This window comes from Buceros rhinoceros, unplaced genomic scaffold, assembly GCF_000710305.1.
Source record: "Buceros rhinoceros silvestris isolate BGI_N320 unplaced genomic scaffold, ASM71030v1 scaffold4960, whole genome shotgun sequence".
NCBI classification, from domain to species: domain Eukaryota; kingdom Metazoa; phylum Chordata; class Aves; order Bucerotiformes; family Bucerotidae; genus Buceros; species Buceros rhinoceros.
This window is the reverse complement of record NW_010390103.1, coordinates 9,475-30,114: the sequence shown is the minus strand read 5'-3', so window position 1 is coordinate 30,114 and position 20,640 is coordinate 9,475. Positions and strand designations below refer to the sequence as shown.

The window sequence follows — 20,640 nt, the reverse complement described above, 5'->3', positions numbered from 1 at the left end:
TAAAAACTAAATTTCCCTTTCTTAAAGTAATACAGGAATCACCCTGTTTTACAGCACTTAAATTACATCGATTCTCTTCCAGGCTTGGAATAAAATTTTCAAGATCGCCTCTAATCTGTGCAGAATCTAAACCATATGGAAATCTTCCTCATTCCCCTGGGTGGCTTTGACACCCTTACCTGTAGGTCTTAGAGTATTTTGGTTTTTTCTGGTGCAGCAATCTGAGTCGCAGGTGTGAGATTTTTCAGTAATAAAATAGTTACAGCACTTTACTTTTTAGCATCGAGAAACTTGTATCACTGAGGGAATATCAATACCAATAGGCATTAATATCACTCGTAATAATCCAAAATGAGTTGCACTAATTTTAGTTATGTCAGTGCAGCTGATGGTGTCATTCTCCTACCTACAAAGACCCCTTTAGCTCCTGCTCCTTGCATAAAAACAGGTCATGGCTTCAGAAAAAAATTAGGACTTTTCAAATGTTTTTCCTTCGGGCAGAGGAGCAGCTTCTTTGGAGCTCTGCCTGTGAGACACAAAGATCACTGGGATTTTTTACTAGGCATTTTGAAGTACCAGCACAGCATTTTTTGGAGCTCATCGCCGTAGCAATCGTTCAGCCCTGTAGCTCATATCCCCGTTTTGAAAAGCCATTTCCTTTCGGCACACGTCTGATCCCTGTGTTTCTGTGAAGCAGTCAGTGGGGCTTCCAGACATAAGGATCAGGATGAAATCAAATAAATTAGTTCCAAAGATAGCAAATTTCACAGCATTTCACACCTTGGAGCCTCATCTTGCTCCAGATGTAGCATGTTACAGCTCACTCCACTTAGAGCCACTTATAAACCAATCGAGTTGTCGCAACACTTAAAATCTCGGTAGAATTTGCACTTTGCTTCGTTTTCATCCTGTTTGGGTCTGTAGCTGTGAGCAGGGTGAGGGCCCTGGAGCAATGATGAAAATGGGATTTCAATCACTCTACCATCATGAAGAGGGGTAGCGATACATGCCTTCAATTATAAATGCACCGAGGGCCCAGAAGAACCACAGCTCTTGCTGGCACTGAGAAAGAGTCCAACGTGAATTCACGATGGACGCCACCAGATACACAGTGTTTACATTAATTCTGGGTTTTTTTTAAAGGCAGTAGTAGCCTTTAGGTAGGCTTTATTACCACATCTCTTGCAAGGGCTTTCTCAGACCCCTTAATTCTGGAGGAACTGTTTTGATTCAAAACCAGCTTTTAATTGATTTTTTATCTTTCAGCATAGAACGTGTTTGTGATACGTCACCAGGAGAAGTGTAGTTCTTGTCTCAGGGCTCTGAGCGTGTGGATGGTGGTTGATGTTCATTTGTGTCTGATTACTTCAAAAAATATTAATCCAGCTTGAATCTTAGAGTTTTGGGATTGGGGTGGGGAAGGAGGTGAAATTTTGCCATGTTTATTGTACTTACAGACAAGTGCTGATTTTGGAAGCACAGGAAAGACGTGTTTGAGAAAGAAGGTAGCAGTATGTGTATGGTGATGTCCAAATATAGAGGTTAAATCCCAGCAGGAACCTGGGTGCCAGGAGGATCGAAGTTCTGTTGCAGTGAGTACCGCCTCCTTGCAGCGTGCCCTGTGCCTCGCTTTTCCTGTCTATAAAACAGAGCTCATAAATCCTCCCATCATTTACATAGTGTTTTGATATCAGGTTTCTTTCCAAGTCTGAAGTAACATTAATTATTAGTCATGGGACTGCTACTACTTCCCTTTGATTTCTCCCCACCTCTGTATAGCCATGTATGCAGCCCCTTCTTCAGGGCAGAGGGCAGGCTAAATCACCCTCACCGAGATTACTCCATCACCTCTAATGGTGGAGCACAAAGCCATTCATTTCTCCCCTCTGGAGTCTAAAGTCTCTGAACTTTATTAGCTCAAGGGAGTGGTAGGCCCAAGCGTGCTCTGAAATGCCGATCTCCTGTTTTGATAACTGAGCTCTAAAATCAAGATCAGCAAGCTGCCCTATGTACTGAACATGTCCTAATTGCACGCTTCAGGCAAACCAGCCAATCGACGAGTGCGTGTCGCCTGCTAATGAATATTTGTAGTTTTGGAAGATGTCATATGTGATGTTCCACGTGGCTTCTGCAGTTACGAGCAGAGTGGCTTTGAGGACCTGCTTCAGGAGGAGAACCTGGCTTTATCTAGACCAAGAAACTGTGCAATTTAATTTTGTATGTTAGCTGGGGATGGTCGCTCTTATTCACATTGTATTAGCTAATACTGCTCCAAAACTGTTTACACTGTGTGCAAAGTTGTGTTTAAAATCCTATTAGCTAATACATTTCCCAGTCTAGACTCAGGGAGGGTTGACTCCCTGAAGAACCCATAACAGGACTTTGTTTACTTGCAGGGGGTAGAAGAGGGAGGCGGGGAAAGAAAGGGGTAATGATGTTTGAAAACGTCCAAATGACTTCTGCTGTGCCAAATGTTTTGCTGTCTGTCTGTCTCCTCATATTTGTTACTGCTAGGATTAATTTTTTTTATTGAGAGGTGGCTCTCAAGTCAAGAGGGTGACTGCAAACCATGGGAGTATTGCCACCAACTAAGGTCTTGGGCATTCAGCTCTGGGAGCCGAGGCTCTCTGTGGGAGCAGTGGAAGGCACAGAAGAAGCATCTGAGTTGGGGCAGCCAGGGAGCCACACGCTAAGACTTTCACTGAACCACGTCGTGAACACATCACTGAAACACATCATGAACGTTCAAGAGCCAAAAAGAAAACTTTCTTGGTTGGGTTTTCAGGAGGAAGAGGCTGGATTTGGTGTGTAGGTTGCTCTCAGGATGGTCTGGTAATAGGACTTCTTCCTTCTACAAGTCACAGACAACGTCAGTTAGGAGTCCTGTACCTTGACTCACCGTGTAGCACCTTACTGACACATGAGCTCCTGGGTAGGGTCCCTGAAGCAATCACTGGGACATCAAGTGGTGTCAATGTCTTCAGTGTTGCTGATGGAAAATCGTCTAACACCTTTTAGATTCTGCTCCCCCTTAAGTTTCTAAACTTGCTTGGTTTGGGTTTTCTTCTTGTAGTCACACGTAGTAGGTCTCAGAAGGTAGGTGTGATGCTCCCACTGGCAGGTTAGGCAGGAATTCCAATCCCATTGCTCCATTTCCTTTACTAAGTCTGTTTTTACTCTAAATTGCCGTAGTTCTGATTTATTAGTACAAGTGGCGTGTCTTAGGAGAGAAACACTGTTATCTCAGCCAAGCATTAAATACTGTGTAACTCCAGAGGCCTTTCTCAAATGATGGCTTGGATTATGGACTTGAAATGCAGACAACATCTCTGATCGTAGTGCTGCTGCTCTTTGAATACCATTAAAGAGTTGCAATAAACTCTGAAGCTGAATGTAAAATTCCCGTTGATGGTGGAGCTGGTCTCTCCTGGTTCTCGGGAGTTGTTGAAATTTGATTTTCTTTATGGTTTTCCTAGTAGTGTCTCAATTTTTTGCTTTCTTAAGATCTCCTCCTCTCTGGAACACCTAACCTTTCCTTAAATAGCCACCTTCTTACAGTCCCATCATAAATCAGCTGCACTCCCACACTTACCGTTCAAATATAAATAAGTTAGTGAAATGATTTACCAAAATGTGGTAAAACAAATAGACCTGTTGTGTTGCATTTGAGGCTTTTTTGGGTTTGTTTTCTAAAGCATCCTTCTTCTCTTTACGTTTCTAATCTCGAGCTTTACAGTAAGGGCTTTTTCTGCCTTGTCTGTTGAATCGCACGCACGTCGCTAACATTGTGTATCAACAGTCATTAATAAACGCTGGGTCCTCTATGCATCCCCCTTCCCTGGCACGATTATTCTATACTGAGTATTTACTAGAGCTACATCCTGTCTACTTCAGCTACTCGAGTAAGCAGCAATATTTTAACTGCTGAGTATATAGTGTGCGTCATTTATTTGTCCTGACTAGATCCACTGCTGATTTCATAAACATTTGGGGGAAAGAAATACCAAACCAGCAAATGTTTGGAGAATCCCCTAATGTAGGATCTTAAGAGGATGATATCGTCTCTCAGTTTGAAGATTAGAATCAGTGCTGTTCACAGCTGATTAACTTTCCTTTCTAATATTCCCCACAGATCGAGCTAATGTAATAAAACTTAACGAAACAAGGTTTAGTAAAGCCACAGAGCATATTTATATGACGGCAAGCTATAGAGGGGTTCATGCTGCGCTGGCATCGACTCCGTGGTGGCTCTGTGCCTTGTCCTGTCCAAGGGATGGGTGTAGCAATGACAGCAGTCCTTGTGGTGGGTGAAAGAGCCTCTTTGCTGACTCAGGGGTGATGTGAGTTAGCTGCACTGTATTCTCTTTATATCTAGGCAGTGATGGATCACTGCATTCTTTCCCATCAACTCTAACGATTCTCGTTTTTGGTCCTACAGAGTCATCAGCAAAGTGGTGCCAGCTCCAGAGGCCAAACCTTCTACTCCTGTGAGCCGGCCCAAAACACCTCCGCCCGTGCCGTCGCCAGTACCAGCTCCCGTTCATGTCACCCCTCCTCCGGCTCCAGCTCCTCCTCCTCCTCAGGCCACCGTCTCACCAGTCCTGATCCCACCACCCTCTCCAGCTGTCTCAGCAGCAGGAGGCTCCAAAGCTCCCGTTAGGAGTGTGGTGACCGAGACCGTCAGTACTTACGTGGTAGGTAACACACACTGCCATGTTTTGTCCCAATGCCAGTGACATTCACCTCTTAAATTGTTGAGCTCCTGGGTGACTCGTCATCTCAGACTGATGGTACCTGGACTTGAGAGATTGATCATGGAAGCGCTTGCTTCCATGCACGTGTTTTGAGGGTTAATAACTTAATTAAAACACCAGTACTTGGACTGAATTTTTAGTTTGTTCCCAGTTCAATGTTTAGGTTTCTCCTTAGAAGCCCAGTTTATATCCCACTTGGTCTTTTCTGCAGGAGCATTTATTTTTGGAGGTGGAGATTTTTTTATAGATTTTTTCAGAAGTGCTGAATTGAAACCTCAAATGTCAAAGTCGCCATAGATTTTGCTGTCAGTCAGGTGAAGTACAAAACCCTCATACAACATCAAGAATTTGACTTAGCCCTCATTTGAAATGTGTAGAGTTCACTAATCTCTTTTCTGGGTTCCTCGACATAGAGAAATCACCAGTGTTTGTACATCTTGGAAGGTCTGCAGATAGATAGTTCGTTAGTCCCTTTGACATACGCTCTGAACTTGACCTTGTCTGGTGACATTAAGACTCAGAATCGTAGAATCGTAGAACAGTTTGGGTTAGAAGAGACCTTGAAGATCATCTAGTTCCAATCCCCTGCCATGAGCAGGGACACCTTCCACTAGGTCAGGTTGCTCAAAGCGCCGTCCAGCCTGGCCTTGAACACTGCCAGGGATGGGGCAGTCACAAATTTTCGGGGCAACTTGTTCCAGTGTCTCACCACCCTCACACTGAGAATTTCTTCCTGATATCTAACGTGAATTTACCCTCTTTCAGTTTAAAACCATCACCCCTTGTCCTGTCTTCTCTCTTTTAGAAAAGTCTCCCATCCTGGAGATGGGACTTGATGATCTTAAAGGTCCCTTCCAACCAAAACGAGTCTGTAATGGCTGGTGCCAGGAAATCATAGAATTCTAGAACCATACAGTTTAGGTTGGAAGGCAGCTTAAAGATCATATAGTTCTAACCCCCTGCCATGAGCAGGGACACCTTCCACTAGGTCAGGTTGCTCAAAGCGCCGTCCAGCCTGGCCTTGAACACTGCCAGGGATGGGGCAGTCACAAATTTTCGGGGCAACTTGTTCCAGTGTCTCACCACCCTCACACTGAGAATTTCTTCCTGATATCTAACGTGAATTTACCCTCTTTCAGTTTAAAACCATCACCCCTTGTCCTGTCTTCTCTCTTTTAGAAAAGTCTCCCATCCTGGAGATGGGACTTGATGATCTTAAAGGTCCCTTCCAACCAAAACGAGTCTGTAATTCTGTGATCTAACATGTAGGAGCTACGTGCTCTAAAAGAACGTGGATGTACCTCTGGGTAGGACTAGGATTGCTGCGCTACTGAAGATTTCTTCTTCAGATGCAGTGGAAAAGGGAAGTCCTGACCATTTCCAGTCCTTGAAGAGCAGCAGATACCATTAACAGCAGCAGCAGTGGTGTTACACTCCCTGTCCTGGCTTAGTTCCAGCGTGGCTGGTGACACCTTGCTTATCTGTAGTGGGTAGCGAACTCACCATTTCAAACACCTAAAACTTGATTTTATCACAGAGTTTCCTGCACTTTAATTGCATCATATGCATGATTTTTCCCTTTTTTTTTTTATTTCTGTTTTTATAATGATTCCTGCCATTTGTGATAGAAAAGATGCTCTTCCCTGCTGGACTTTAACTGTTGTATCATGTTACTGGTCTCTATTTAACCAGCTGCTCCGTTTCACTCCCGAGTTAGTTACAGCACTAGACAACCTCACAAAGGCTGTGAAGGTCTTTAGGGTGCAGGATACTCATCCCCAGCTTCTGCATCGCTCCAAAACACTGCGCCACATCCCCTTTTCTTCAGCTTAATGGAGAATTCAGCTTATGGAGAGTTCAGAGAACGTGGAGGCTCCAGATTGTTTCTTTTACAACAGGGTAGTTGAAACAAGGGCTTTACTGCGTTAGGATCCAGCAGGCAGAGAGATTCCTGAAGTGAGGCATTTCTAAGTCAAAAAGGGAGAGAGAGAGAGGCTGGGGAAGAGGGAGTGATTAATAACTGTTAGCCTCTTGTATGAAGGGAGTGCAGGACACAGAGTGATGAGCTGGCTTTCCCCGGGTCTCCCAGGAAAGCTCTTCTAGCGAGAAGAGTGGAGCCGGTGTGACAGAGGGGCTCAACTGCCTTCTGCCGGGGAGGAGAGGAGGAGGGGCTTAGAGGTTTGAAAAGCAAAAGACACAATGTGGGCTCTCCCTGCAGGGTAGCATCTCAATAAGTGTGCTCTGGTCACTAAGTCCCAGCCCTTTGTAGGAAAACAGCGTTCAGCAGTCCCGCGCCGTCCCTCCTTCCGCGACCCTTGGCTCCTTAAGGAATGAGAAGTGACGCAATATTTTTAACATCCTCGTTCAGCAGCCCATGCTCATGTTTTACAAACAGGCAGAGGCTTCAATGACTAGAGACCATCCTGCCCCTCTCCAGCCCCTGGAAGCCTGAGCCAGGTGTTTGCAAACAAACACCCCCCCTGAAAAAATAAGTTTGGAAAAACTCGAGTATCTGTCTTCTACAGAGACACCATGAGGCACCGCCTCATGATATTGCTTACTCCGTATCGCCCTTAGGAGGGGATTGTTCCCTGCTTAATATTCCTGGGGTTTGTATTTTCTGGTTTTAAACCACAAAGAAACTTGGAGCTTTGAGGAGTCAGTCAGGAGCGATGTGCTGGAGCTCTGGTACATTCCCATTGATTCTTCAGGAGGTGGTGTAAGATCCACAGACACTGTGGAGCGGCTTTGCTGGGCTTTTCTGAGAGCATTTGGGGCTTTTCACCTCCTGCTTTTTAATATCGTTTTTGTAAGCCGTACAGATAGCAGAAATGCACGAAACGCCGAGAACGAAACGGTTCATGTTTTGGTTCAGCGATGATGTGCAAATCGTCATAAATGATGAAACCCGGGTAATGCCCCGGACGTTTTGTGCTTTGTATCACTAACCGCACTTCTCTGGGTGGATTTCATGGCATCTGGCATGTATGTTTTTACCAAAGAACTGTTAAAGAAACCACTGGAAATTTAAATGTGCAAATAATGGGTCTGGCAGGATCTAAACATTCGAGATTTTCATAAAGCTCTGAATATCGCCCATCCACAAGCAGCTGCCTCAGCCTGTAAATGATCTGCCTCTCCCGTTCCGTTTACCCTTTAGTAAATTGTACTGTGACATAAATGTTGTAGGGGGAATGGAAAGTTACTGAGTAACAACTTTTTTTATATCCTGATCTTATCAACTGGTTGAAGTTGAAGACTTTGGCTAATAAGTAATACCGGCAACATGCACCCAGGGCGCTGGGTGTCTTACGCAGGCGGCTGCCGTGGATCCTGCCTGCCACTAACGGGGCAGAATTTAAAAGAATTTAAAGAGTCGCGATACTACAGACAGAGAAGGGATTGTGTCCGTAAAGCCCTGGCTGCTCTATGGGAATGCCTGCGCTCTGGGGCGGCTGGTGTAACTGGCTTTACTGGTTTACAGGACAATGCGGAGAAATGCGTGCTTTTGTCATCGTAAAAAGTGTAGGAAAATCAACGGGGACGTAACGCAAGGCACTTATGATGAGAGAAGTCATAAATGACAACGGCGACCGCTGAATTGCTTGGTCGGAAAAACCCAAAACAGAGTTTTATTCTTTTTAAATGTCAATTTTGCTGCCTGCTTAGCCCTGAGAAGCAACTAACTTGCCTTTTCTTTGCACCAGATCCGAGACGAGTGGGGTAACCAGATCTGGATCTGCCCTGGCTGTAACAAGCCAGATGATGGCAGTCCGATGATAGGCTGTGACGGCTGCGATGACTGGTATCACTGGTAAGTCGCTCTCACCCATCCTACCCTGCCCTTACTGGCAGATTGGGGCTACATCGTTAAAACCTTTTCATTTTTCCTTACGGTTCACGACGCTGGGAATATTTGAATGGTTTTGCTCTGTCCGAGTGAATAAATGGGAAGATGTTTTTATCTCTGATTCCCTGGAATCTGTAAAAGCAGATTTTAAGCTGCGAAGGAGAGTTACTTTTTAATTAACGGACATCGGCGATAATGGTTGTTTTTGAAACTGCTGGGAAATATTGCTGATACTGGGGATTTTGTGAGAACCTCAGGATTATGAGCGTAGCGTGTACAGATAGACACTTCAAATTACGAAGCATTGTACGAACAGTAATATAAATGTCAGCTCTCATAAAAGGGTTGGAGGGAATTAATCACTTTTTAGGCGTTTTCTCAAACAGCTACCTAACGTTGTAAGGGTTTTTGCAGATGCGTTGAAGAAGCATTTGAAATTATTTTAAATCTGGCCCTATTATACCTGAAAGCGCGCTCATATTTTCTCCTAAAATAACACTTCTTATCGCAGTGTCCTTGCAAGATATTTATTTTTGTTTCAAAGCAAGTGGGGTTTAGCTTTCTGTTGGATTGAGGAAATGATAATAGTCACTGTATTTAATTTGAAGGCCAGATCCTGTCTCGCACTGGGAAGTTTCATTCCTTTGGGTAAGAAACAAAAGTGACATTACTCCACTGAGATGATGCGATATTTTCCTGTCCTCCCCAGGCCTTGCGTCGGGATCACGACTGCACCCCCCGAAGAGATGCAATGGTTCTGCTCCAAGTGTGCCAACAAAAAGAAGGATAAAAAACACAAGAAGAGGAAGCACAGGGCGCACTGAGGGCTCGGCAGCGAACTGAAGGCGTGCGGTCGCCGGGGCACCCTCTGCCCTGACTCCGTTCAAGGGGGGCCCAGCCTGCTCGTGTCTCGCCCTCCATCACCGGCTGTTGGGGTTATGACTCTGGGGTGAATCAGGGGCGTGGAGGTGCCTCTGTCAGAGCATCCGAGCCCAGGGGGTTGGATCTGGGTACATCCTGAATGCTGTCTTACACCTACCGAGGGAAATTTGCACAGAGTGATACGAAGACTTCGGTAGCTCATGGTACCGCTCCCGCTCCCGTGGCTCGGCAGCAGCAGAGATGAATGTTGTAAATACGGATATCTGTGCTATTCTTTCTCGATTCGTTAGTAATCCCTCTGGAGCCTTTGCAGTAAGGTGCTGAGAGGAGGCAAAATAAAAGTTGTCAGCTGAGGAGCCCTTCTGGAATGATTTCTGTAGTCTGGATGCAGTTCGGCCTCTACTCCTGCCGAGCCAGATGATCGTAATATGGAAATAAAAAGTGGCTGGTAAATATTTTTGTGACGAGAATATATGAAGCTTTTTTCCTTGATTTTTAGTACTAACATAAAATAAACACGTTCAAGCTTTTGTGATATATCTTCTATTTTTAAAAGAAAAAAGTTTCTATTGTGTCAATTTTTTTCTTCCGTGTGAATTGATTTCGGTGGACCTGTAATATATTTTATACTTTGGTTTTTGTTTTTTAGTCGATGTCAATGGACCTTATCATTGCTTGTACATTTCATTGGTGTGTAAAAACACTTCCCATTAAATTTTCACGCGTGTAAATACCTGATATTTATAAAGGATTTTTTTTATTGTTTTTTTTTTTTAGGCCTTGGAGATTTTTATTTTCCTCTGCCTGAGAATACAAACCTAGCAGCTATTAAAAGCCCGTGCAACATACTTAAAGTCCTTACGGCTTGACGGGCCTGGCGAGATCTGCCCCAGTGGTGCCTGAGCGAGGAGTCGCCCAGCACCATAATTAGGCCTCGATTCAGCTGCTTAAACATGTGGCAACTTCTTAAGAAGTGAGTAATCCTGTTGCCTTCAAGGAGCCTGTTCCCACACTTGGTTATCCACGTGCTGAAACGCCTTCTGAACTGGGAGCTCAGGGGGGCTCCACACTTTTAACGGCAGCTACAGCGCGTTCATCTGTAGCTGGAACTCAGCTTTTTTTCCTTTTTTCTTTATTTTTTTTTAAACAACTGAGTTTGCCGGAACGATTTGGCTCGTGTTTAGATGGAGGAGACACTAAAGAGGCCAGAGAACGCGTGACTCTGCTTTGCGTATCCCCCTGGGAAAGGCTGATAAAGTGAAGACGAGTTGATTTCCCATTGAGAACGGGGGTGGAAGCTGCAGAGACAAAAATAAATCAGTCAGTGTTAGATACCGTAGTGCAATGGGTCGCCGAGCTAAATAAATTTAAGAATAAATCAGCAAAAAAAATTATTATATCTTTTGTTTCCGCAGCCATTTTAGTCTCCCTTGGTTATTTTGGGGATATTTCTACTTTAAACCATCTGGGGAGCAACATCTGCTGGTTGAGAACGTGGCCCTTTAACCTGTTGTGCAGATATTAAGAGGTATTTTTGTAAAGGCATCCAAATTGATATTAATGAGAATGAATTAGTCATGTTTTTAAAAGTACCGGTCTAGTTAGGGAAATGAGGCTGTGCTGATAGAACTGTTAAATTGCAAATCAGTGGAGATATGGATGAAATTGGTTTATTAAAAGTGCGCTGTTACCTTCTTTGTTCAATGCCACCTCATTTATATTCCGTCCCTGCTAATTACCAGTCAAGAAACTTCCTGCGTTTGATTTTTTTATATATTTTATTTTGAATTGTTGGATGTTGCAAACCTGATTCTTGGGTTTTTTTTTTTCACGTGTAATGTGCAGACGTACAAAATACAGAGTCTTCGGTCATGTCTGGTTGCAATAATAAAAACTAGCTTTTGGTAAGTTGTTTATCCATTTCCTAATCAGAACTCCTCACATTTAATCAACTAAATTATTCAAGGTGCCGTGGGAGGGCTGAACTTTGCTGTCTTGACAGCTGTGCAGCTATTTCTGTGCATGCTTGTGCCACCGGGTTGGTTTCCTACCCCGGGTTTTATGATTTTATAAATGACCCCTGTGGCAATAAAACCAAAGCATCGTTTTCAGGAGGCTTGTGTGGCTGACGGGATTAGTAACGGGAGAAGGGGCCCTTCACCTCCGGGTCATCGGTTTGAAGCCAGCCTTGGTCCGTAGCCGTGCAGATCCTGCCTCCCCTTTCACTTACATGGGTGTCTATCAGGAATTGGTGGTATAAAAGAAAAATCAGCTTCCAAAAATAGCTCCCCCCTGAGCAGCCGTGTGGCTTGGACCATCATTACGGCCCCTTGTACCACCCAACATTGAGCCCATCTGCTTCCCCAGATGTTTGCATTTGCTGCTGTAACTTCAGGGGTTGTGTTTCTTCTCCATTAGCTCTGCCAGAGTTTGGGCTGCTCCTCTGAATCCATTTATGATCTGAGTTTTGCACACCACGGTCTGTGGGAAGAGGGCACGGCAGGTGGGTTGGAGGTTGGTTTGCTCGTTGGATGTCATGGGAGAGGATGAGTGTCTCAGAATGGTTTTCCTGCCGCAGAGAGCACCTTCCTCCAAGAGGGAACTCCGTTGTGAGCACTGCCTGTGGACAACAGCTGTTTCCCTGGGTAAAACTGGTTAAAGGTTTGGAAAGTAAAGAGTTTTCAGTGAGGAGAAGACAACTCACCATCTGCCCACAGTACAAAGAGAAGACAGATACAATTTTCCCCCTTGACCGATGCACCGTACGTAGTGGATTTAAACCGTATGGCGAGTATCGTAGCAAATGTTCAAGAGAAGAGTGTAAAAGCTGTTCCGTGAGAGAAGCTTGTTGAATCCTGCCTTTACTCTGGGGCCAGATGATTATCTGGAGTCAGTTGGGAGTCAGTCGGAGCTGTGTCAGTTTACACCGGCCCAGGAGCTGCCCGCTCGCGCCGCCGACGTCGGGGCTGGGGAGCAGCGTCGTTTCTTGTGAAACGAGGAGGGTGGTTTTATCCTTTTTAGCCTGTAAATCCTCCTTTAGGGTTGGTGGAGAAAACAGCAGCACTGGGCGTCGCTGCAAAGCGTGTGGGTCATTGGGCAAAATTGCAACTTATTAGTGAGTTTTGTGCCTAGAAATTTCCACGATGTTAATATCGAGATGGTACGCACAAAGCTCAGAAGGAGATGGAACTATGTTGGCTCCTGATTTTTACTGGAGGGCAGAGATCTAAACGCAGAGCATCCATCCCCGGGGTGACGGGGATGCACTTTTCCTGAGATAATCTTCCTTCGGGGCTGTACGTCGTGCTCGAAGCATCGTTTCTCTGCTTGACAAGGTGTTTCTCTTCTGAAGGTGTCCGCAGCTAAGTACAGTGAGGATCTTTATGCTCCACCACTGATTCGTGCTTCCAAATGTCCTAGAAGAGAAAGGGAATAAAAAAAAAAAAACCCGAATCGGAGAGTATCAGAGCCTGCTGACTTTGTCTGGGCTTCCCAGAGATAAAATATAGTGTATTACTTCAGTGTATCACCTAAACCTTCTTTGTTCTCCTTTCAATAGGACGATTAAACAAAGACCTACTAACCAAATTAAAGTATAAAATGAACGCTGAGATATGGAAACCTTGCCAGGAAGAATGTTAATGAATGAAGCGCGCCGAAGGCACGCTGGCTACGTTTTCAATACCAATAGTGTTATGGCCAATCTCTTTAGATCATAGCAGTTTTCTTTAGAAGTTTTAAGTCTCGAAAGTAGATGAGGTTCCTTAGCCGGGGAGTGAATTAGATAAAGCTCTGAATAAACTCCCTCTTGGCGGCCTTGTCACTCACGCTGCTTAGGAAACTGTCCCTTTCTTCTGGGGACTTTGGGATCAGCTGTAACCTAAAAAGGAGAAAGCTGCTATTAATCCATGTGTGCTCTGTGGCAGAGGAGGCTGTAACGGGAGATTTACGGCCGGCAAACAGCTCGTACCTGGCTGATGTGAGCAGAAGCCTTTAACGGGAGCTGTGGCGGCTGATTCTGGTGTCCTCTCCCTTGAAGGTGCCTGTTTAAGGGTTGCGTTGGGTGCATGGCGGGGACAGACTTTTTGTAGGGCCTGTAGCAATAGGACAGGGGAGGGATGGTCTTAAACTAAAAGAGGGAGATTCAGACTAGATATAAGGAAGAATTTTTTTTTTTTATGCTGAAGGTGGTGAGACCCTGGCCCAGGCTGCCCAGAGAGGTGGTAGAAGCCCCATCCCTGGCAGCAGAATCACAGAACCATTTTGGTTGGAAAAGACCTTTAAGATCATCAAGGCTAACCGTTCACCCAGCACTGCCAGGTCACCACTGAACCATGTCCCTCAGCACCACCTCAACACATCTTTTGAACACTTACAGGGACAGGGATTCCACCACTGCCCTGGGCAGCCTGTTCCAACACCTGACAACCCTTTCAGAGAAGAAATTTTTTCTAATATCCAACCTAAATCTCCGCTGTTGGTGCAACTTCAGGCCATTTCCTCTCATCCCATCACTTGGTACTTAGAAGAAGAGGCCAACCCCCACCTCACTACAACCTTCTGTCAGGGAGTTGTAGAGTGATGAGGTCTCCCCTGAGCCTCCTGTTCTCTAGATTAAAGACCCCCAGGTGCCTCAGCTGCTCCTCATAGGACTTGTTCTCTAGACCCTTCACCAGCTTCGGTGCCCTTCTCTGGACACGCTCCAGCACCTCAAGAGAGACATTCCAGGTCAGGTTGGACGGGGGTCAGAGCAACCTGATCTGGTTGAAGATGTTCCTGCTCACTGCTGGGGGGTTGAACTAGGTGAGCTTTGAAGATTCCTTCCAACCCAAACAGTTCTACAGTTGTAAGATGCAGCCCATCGTGCTTACGGAGTGACCTTTCACACCAGGACGTTAAACCCTGTGGCAGCTGGGGGCTACAGGACCACCATGCCCCATTTGCCCATTCCTTCTTGGCAGTGTCCCCCCATAATTTTCCTTCCATTCCTTGTTTGTTCCAGCAACTGTGACCTTTGACTCAGGTTTCTGGTGGCCAGTGCCGAAACCACAGCAGCCTAGGGGCTGTTGGGTGTCTTGCTTTCAAACGTGGTGGCACCAAGCAGATGCTGGTAGTTGAGATCTGGTGCAATACTGCTACCTCGAGCTACAGCCAAGGAGGCCGATTTGTCAAAAAGCATCATGTCAAGTAAACTCAGGATAGGTGGAAGATCTTGCATGTGTTTTTTAAAACACAGGGAAAAAGTCCTTTCTGATGAACACACAGCTCCTGGTTGTGTTCTCTATGTGAAAATTTGAAAGAGATTTATACAACCAAGCAAAAAATGAGTAGGTGATTTTATTGCCTAAGTGAGAGGATGTAGGAGAAAGAGACTTAAAACACCTTTACAAAAATGTAGTTTTCATCCCCTGTCATGAGCAGGAATTTGGTTTATAAATTACAAAGTCTTGCCTGTCAATTCCTCCCTAAGCCAGCGTGGGTTTGACAACTTACTGTGCCTGTCGTGGGCTTAGTGTGGGACTAATGACAAGTGTGATGGGATGTCACCGACCCGACACCCTGGTGTCACCCGGGGCCTCCGGCGCTGATGCTGCTTAGCTGCGTGCAGGAGACCTTCAGCCTTCTTCCTTCAAGCTGATCCCTCCCCAGGTGTGGGACCGGGCACTAATTTGCTGTGGATTTTCTTAACTTGGCATCCAAAATCTAGAAAAAAATTTTTTTTTCTTTATATGGAAACAAATTAGGAGATAGGGGCAGGGAATTGTTTATTTTGAATTGAGATGTCATCTACAGCTCTTTTCTCATAAGGGTTGTCATGGGAAAGATGGACAGAGTTCTTTACCATGGCTCTACCGGTGCATTTGGGCGGAGGATTGAGGCGTGTCCCAGTTTCCATCCGCGGGAGGAGGATAACGTTTCCTGCTCTGGCAGCTCTGCTTCAGCCTTGGACCAGGTGAAGCTTGTAAAGTCAGCCCGACCTTCCCACGGGTTAAATAACCAGAGTAACACCCGTCACACGGGGTGGATAAAACTGCAGAATTGTTGGGGGCTCCCCCCAGTGCTGGGTCTGCCGCTGCACCTGCTCCTCGACTGAGCCTTTCTCTGCCCTTCTGCGCTTGGGTTTTCACTGAGGTTGGGAGCTGGAAGCCATCCACTACACTCCTGACCCAGATAAATCCTTTGGCTTTGTGCTTTTCAGTTGATTCTCCTCCGACAAGTTTTCCAACGTGAATCCAATCCCTCTTCCCATCCGCTGATTTGGAGCCTTTCTGCAGAAGGAGCCTGGCTGGGCTCGCATCAAGACCTTATTTTGCTGCTAGCTCTTTTTTTGCTTCCAGGGATATCTGCTGGGGTTTATCTGAGAACCAGCATCTTGCTTAAAATTACTTCAGGGACATCAAAATACACCTCTCAGTTTATACAATAGCTGCCTTCTCTGGGCTTTGTGGGCTGTGAAATGTCTGAGCTAGTGCCTGGAGTTGGCCTGTGTTAAGATGCTGAGGATGAAGTGGTGCTGTTGTTCTCTATCCTTTCTGCAAAGACAGATGCTCAGTCAAGCCCAAAATCCAGGCCTTGGCCTCAGTATCTAATAACCCAGCCCGACCATCGACTCTTGGTGCCACCTACTTTCTGAAAGGCTGGATTTGCAGTGCCGCGGCTCAGGGGGAAGCACACCCCTTCAGCCCTCCCCATCGCCACTGCCTTAAATGCCGCATTTCTTTGGTTTCAGGATTGGCCTGATCAAAAAAAGAGTCTCCCAAAGCAAGGATGTTCAGCAGCGTTGAGCTGATGATCCCACTGAAGGTGTTGTAGCTATCCAATACATCAGATCATGTTTAGGGAACATAACCACGACCTATGCAAAGTCTTGAGCTGACCCACCAGCGACAGAGTCCCTTTGAGATGCTCTGGCTTGGCGGACAGTTTTCAAGGGAGAAATGTCTTTCAAATTCGCTGCACTGTGCTTCCGAGTCACTGTGATCCCAATTCAGATGAGTCTGAGGTGACTGTTGAGCCATTCTGAAGACAATGTATCTACCTCCCCTTTCAAGCAAGCAAGCATCTGGGCAACGGACAGCACAACTGTCCTCAGGAGCAACACAACGAGGGCAACTCCTGACAAGTTTGTCCTTTCTATGTGGCCTGTAGATGAGCAGCTGCTAAAGCAAATATGCCCTGAAAGGAGTAAATCTGAAGCGTGTTCATCCTTCCACCCACGACACACAAGGTAGCATGGCTACGTGATGAAACCGGTGCTCAGCACCTTGTAGTGCCGTGTTCCTTTTTATTATGGTGGTAACAGAAGTGCTGGAGAACCAGGTGGTTCTTACATGATCCTTCTTTCTGGTGGCAAAGTTCCATCTGTCCTCTCTATACACGGCAGTGACCTTTCCAGCAGTCTGAGTCTTTTCTCCACGTCTGGCCAAACGTAGATTCTGTACCACTGAGGGCATGGACATATTTTTCTTATAGTGGCTTCTGCAAATATAGAAAATGAGACTCATTTGTCTCTAACGAATCTAACCATCATAGGATATTTTCATTCTTTGAGGGGCTTGGATGGGAAAAGGATGAAGGGGCAACAGAGGGTGAAAAGTTATAAACTACAGAGATAACACAGAGTTTGAGAAGATGTATTTGTCCAGAGTAAGCAGAGCTCGATTCCACCCTCCGCCTCCGTGGCCCGTGTTGCAGGCTCTGGAGTTCATGGTTTGCCCAGTGCAGGTCCAGCTCATCTCTGTGCCCAGCATCTTCAGAAAACTTAGTTCTTCAGAGCAAAAACAAGCACAGCCTGCAACTTCTTGCACATCTAAGGGCAGATCTGCTATTGCTAATGATGGCGAGGCCCAAAGTGAGCTTTTGCCAGGTATCAAATCCTACTTGCAAGCCAAGAAGTTCCCACTACTAGAGAGCAACACCACGGTCTAAAGTTTTGTCAGCCGTTAATGAGTCACTTGATAACAGCCAGATCAGTTCGCTTACGTGGAAAGGGCTCCTATTTCTCCTGGTGGCGTTGACTTCGGCGTGTAGAGCAGGGGAGCACGGAGCTCCAGTGACTGATCCTTCTGACACCCCTCTTGCACAAGGGTACAGCGGCACAATGGACTCATCTCAGATTCCTTCGGGAGGTGGTGACAGAGCTCCACCTTAATGAGTTCATCGCCCTGCCAGCATTCTTCCCACACCCAGGTGCCCATGTTGGCAAAGCTGCGCTTCGCCAGCTCCCTGGAAAACATTCCCCAGGCTTCTAACAGGCTGCAGATCTCGAGATGCCCGCCCGACTCCTCATTTTCAGTTGGCCGCGGCTGGTGGCCTGGCTGTGTTTACTAGCAGAACCAAGCGTGCTGGTCTGGAGTCAGGGAAGGAGGGTGGTGGGGAGACACAAGAGGACTAGATTAATCTCCAGAGTTCCCACTAGGCCAAGTCTTGTCCAAGTCATCCAGTGCACGGGTGGATGGAGGAGGGAGCCGGTGCCTTCGCCTGTGCCCAAGGCTCCAGTGAGTGTTATCCCAGCTCTGTTTACCAAAGCCACACTTAAATGGCTGCAGAACTGCATCATGTCTTTGTTTTTCTTCTCGCTTCTGGATCACACGCGCTGCTCGTGGAGTTAACGCTTACCAAATAGTGTTACTCGGACTTCTGCTATGAATCAGCCTTGGATGGAGACGTTGCGAAATAGTTTCAGAGCTGCGTGTGCTCTTGGCACTGCCTCCCCCAAGGTACTCCAGTTTTCTGCAATGACTTAGGAATTTACCCGTTTGTCTCCATTTTGAGTTATCCTTATCTCAATCAAAAGTGTCCTGCTGCTTGCAACAGGTACCTCACTTTTACTTGTCTGACGCTGCACATTTCCCTTCTGTGCAAGGCAAGTGCCTGTTGTCATCTGCTGGAGATACACTTCTGGTGTCCAAGAGTATGGAAGCTGCTGAAGATCAGACCTTAGCAGATAGCAACCTGACTCTTGCCTGCTGCGAAACACAACTGATCACTATTTATATGTGTTTAAGACCCAAGGAAATCTCCTAAGACACAGAGTCAGATTTTGCCATCGCGGTGCAACGCGTCCCATCATGCCATTCCTACATTTGTACGGGTGTGGGCAAGGTAAGTGGATGTCCCCAACGATCACTGGGAATAACAAAAACAGATAATTACTCAGCGTGACTGTTAGTTCATTGGCTGAAGGACTCAAAAGCTGTGGTAGTTCCCATCACATGTGCTCGAAGAAATTATGGGGCCGTGCTAGCGTCACTCACTCTCTGTGAACAAGGACTGATTTGTTTTCTGCTGGCATTACGAACAGCGAAACCGAAGCGGGGCGGTGAAGTGATTTGTGCCAGGTCACAGAACAGGTCAGGGGCAAAGCCGAGATGGGAACGGGCACCTCTGAGCTCCCCTCGACAGCAAGCAGAGAAGGCTGGTGCCGGAGCCGTCTGAGGCCAAGAGGGTCAGTACCTGTGGAGAAGAGTCACCTGATGAGACCCTCTAGCAGGTAATCCTTGCTTTAATAGTGGCATCTGTTGCAAAATACTCCTTTTTGTCTCCTTCATCCTTGGGTAACTCTCCATGCACTTTTCCAGGAGACTTTATATGAACCTGTCGCTGGAGGCACCAGCTTACATTGAGTTTTTCTCCCAGAAGTCAAGTCTCAGCTGCCAAGATCTCCATGTAAGAGACATGCAGAGGTCTGGATCCCTCTGCAAAGTCCTTCCAAAGCAAAGGCAGAGGAAGATGCCTGTGCTTGGGCTCCCCCCGCAGCTGCTTGATACACCTCCCAACCACAACTGGGATATGATGCAAGGCAGGCTCAGCAAAGCACGTGCAAGAATTGGGCAGGAAGTGGTGATCTTGGACAAAATCTGGTTCGTTTCTTCTTGAACCAGAAGATGAATCTCTGCAGAGACCCCCGTTGCTTTGTCACAGCTGTACACGTAGACAGGGCTGCGGTCTGGTGAGCAAACTGGAAATGGGAGTCTCCCAACCAGTTGCGATAAACACCATCAGCCAACAGACATCTAAGAAAGGCATTTCCATTTCTGCGGTACCAGGTCGGGATAATGTGTTTCTAAATCCACACTCGCTTTTTCTTTAGGTTGGCATCTCCCAGTTGAAGTGGTTTAGCTGCCTCCACTGTAATTTTCCACACCCAGCGCCTTTGGATTTCTTTTATTAAGACTCGCTTTAACTCTAAATTTATTTGGGTTTGGTTTTGTACGTGTGATAATCACAACATTCTTCTGATACTTTTTTTTTAAGCATTGATTTACTGAGATTTGCTTACAACCTTCATTCCACTTTACCATTTTTTGTGGGGGGGGATATTTTAAATTAATATAATTATATTTAATAGCCTTTGCAGGTACTGAAGCATCTTTTGATTTGAGTCCTAGCTTTCGTTATTACCCCCCACACACATACACACTTTTTTAGATACTCTCTGTTTAACCTATGCCTAGAAATTAATTAAAGTGTCATTAAAATGCCTTTAGTACGTTTGGTGTCCTACATGCCTGGAAATATTTTTCTCCCACAGTCAGAATTGTTGTGCTTGTACCAACAACAACTGGCATGTGGCTTGTTTTGTAGATCACCACGAGATAAAACGAATGCTCCTAATTAGAAGAAAACATATTCATTTTTTTGGATGCCTGTTCAAAGTTTTCTCAGGAAGTCCCTACTTCTTCATTTCTTCACTAGTTTTTCATTTACATCTCTGCATCGCTCTTGGCCTGCTCTGACTCCAGGGCTGAGCACTCGCTCGGGAGCACAGGGTGAGTCCTGCCCTGCAGATGGTTGTGAAATGAAAATTTAGGATCTTCCCAACTAGTTATAGGGCAGCGATTCTACCTTATCCATAGATTTTTGAGCTCTGAGTGTTTAAATGTGTATAGTCCAGCTTTGGGCACAAAGTCTCCCTCCTTTTTCAATATTTCTGCTTGGGGAGGACCCGTATCTGGAAGCCAATCTAGATTTAGTGCATATGCGCCAGGAGTTCCAGGGGGCTGGAACCCCTCTGCTGTGAGGACAGGCTGAGAGAGCTGGGGGGGTTCAGCCTGCAGCAGAGAAGGCTCCGGGGAGACTTTAGTGTGGCCTGTCAGTGCTTTGGGGGCCTGTCCGAAAGCTGGGGAGGGGCTGTTCAGTACGAGCTGTGGG

The 20,640-nt window shown here is 46.0% G+C and overlaps 1 protein-coding gene across 1 annotated transcript in view; it reads left to right on the top strand.

The window, feature by feature from the left end:
• Positions 1 to 10,023, top strand: part of TAF3 (TAF3 RNA polymerase II, TATA box binding protein (TBP)-associated factor, 140kDa) — a 100,674-nt gene extending 90,651 nt beyond the window's left edge. The window contains exons 4-6 of the mRNA XM_010136502.1: positions 4,439 to 4,694; positions 8,462 to 8,568; positions 9,314 to 10,023. Of these exons, the coding sequence (XP_010134804.1) occupies positions 4,439 to 4,694; positions 8,462 to 8,568; positions 9,314 to 9,428 (478 nt within the window). The 3' untranslated portion in view covers positions 9,429 to 10,023. The remainder of the gene's footprint in view (positions 1 to 4,438; positions 4,695 to 8,461; positions 8,569 to 9,313) is intronic.
• Positions 10,024 to 20,640: the final 10,617 nt, after the last annotated feature.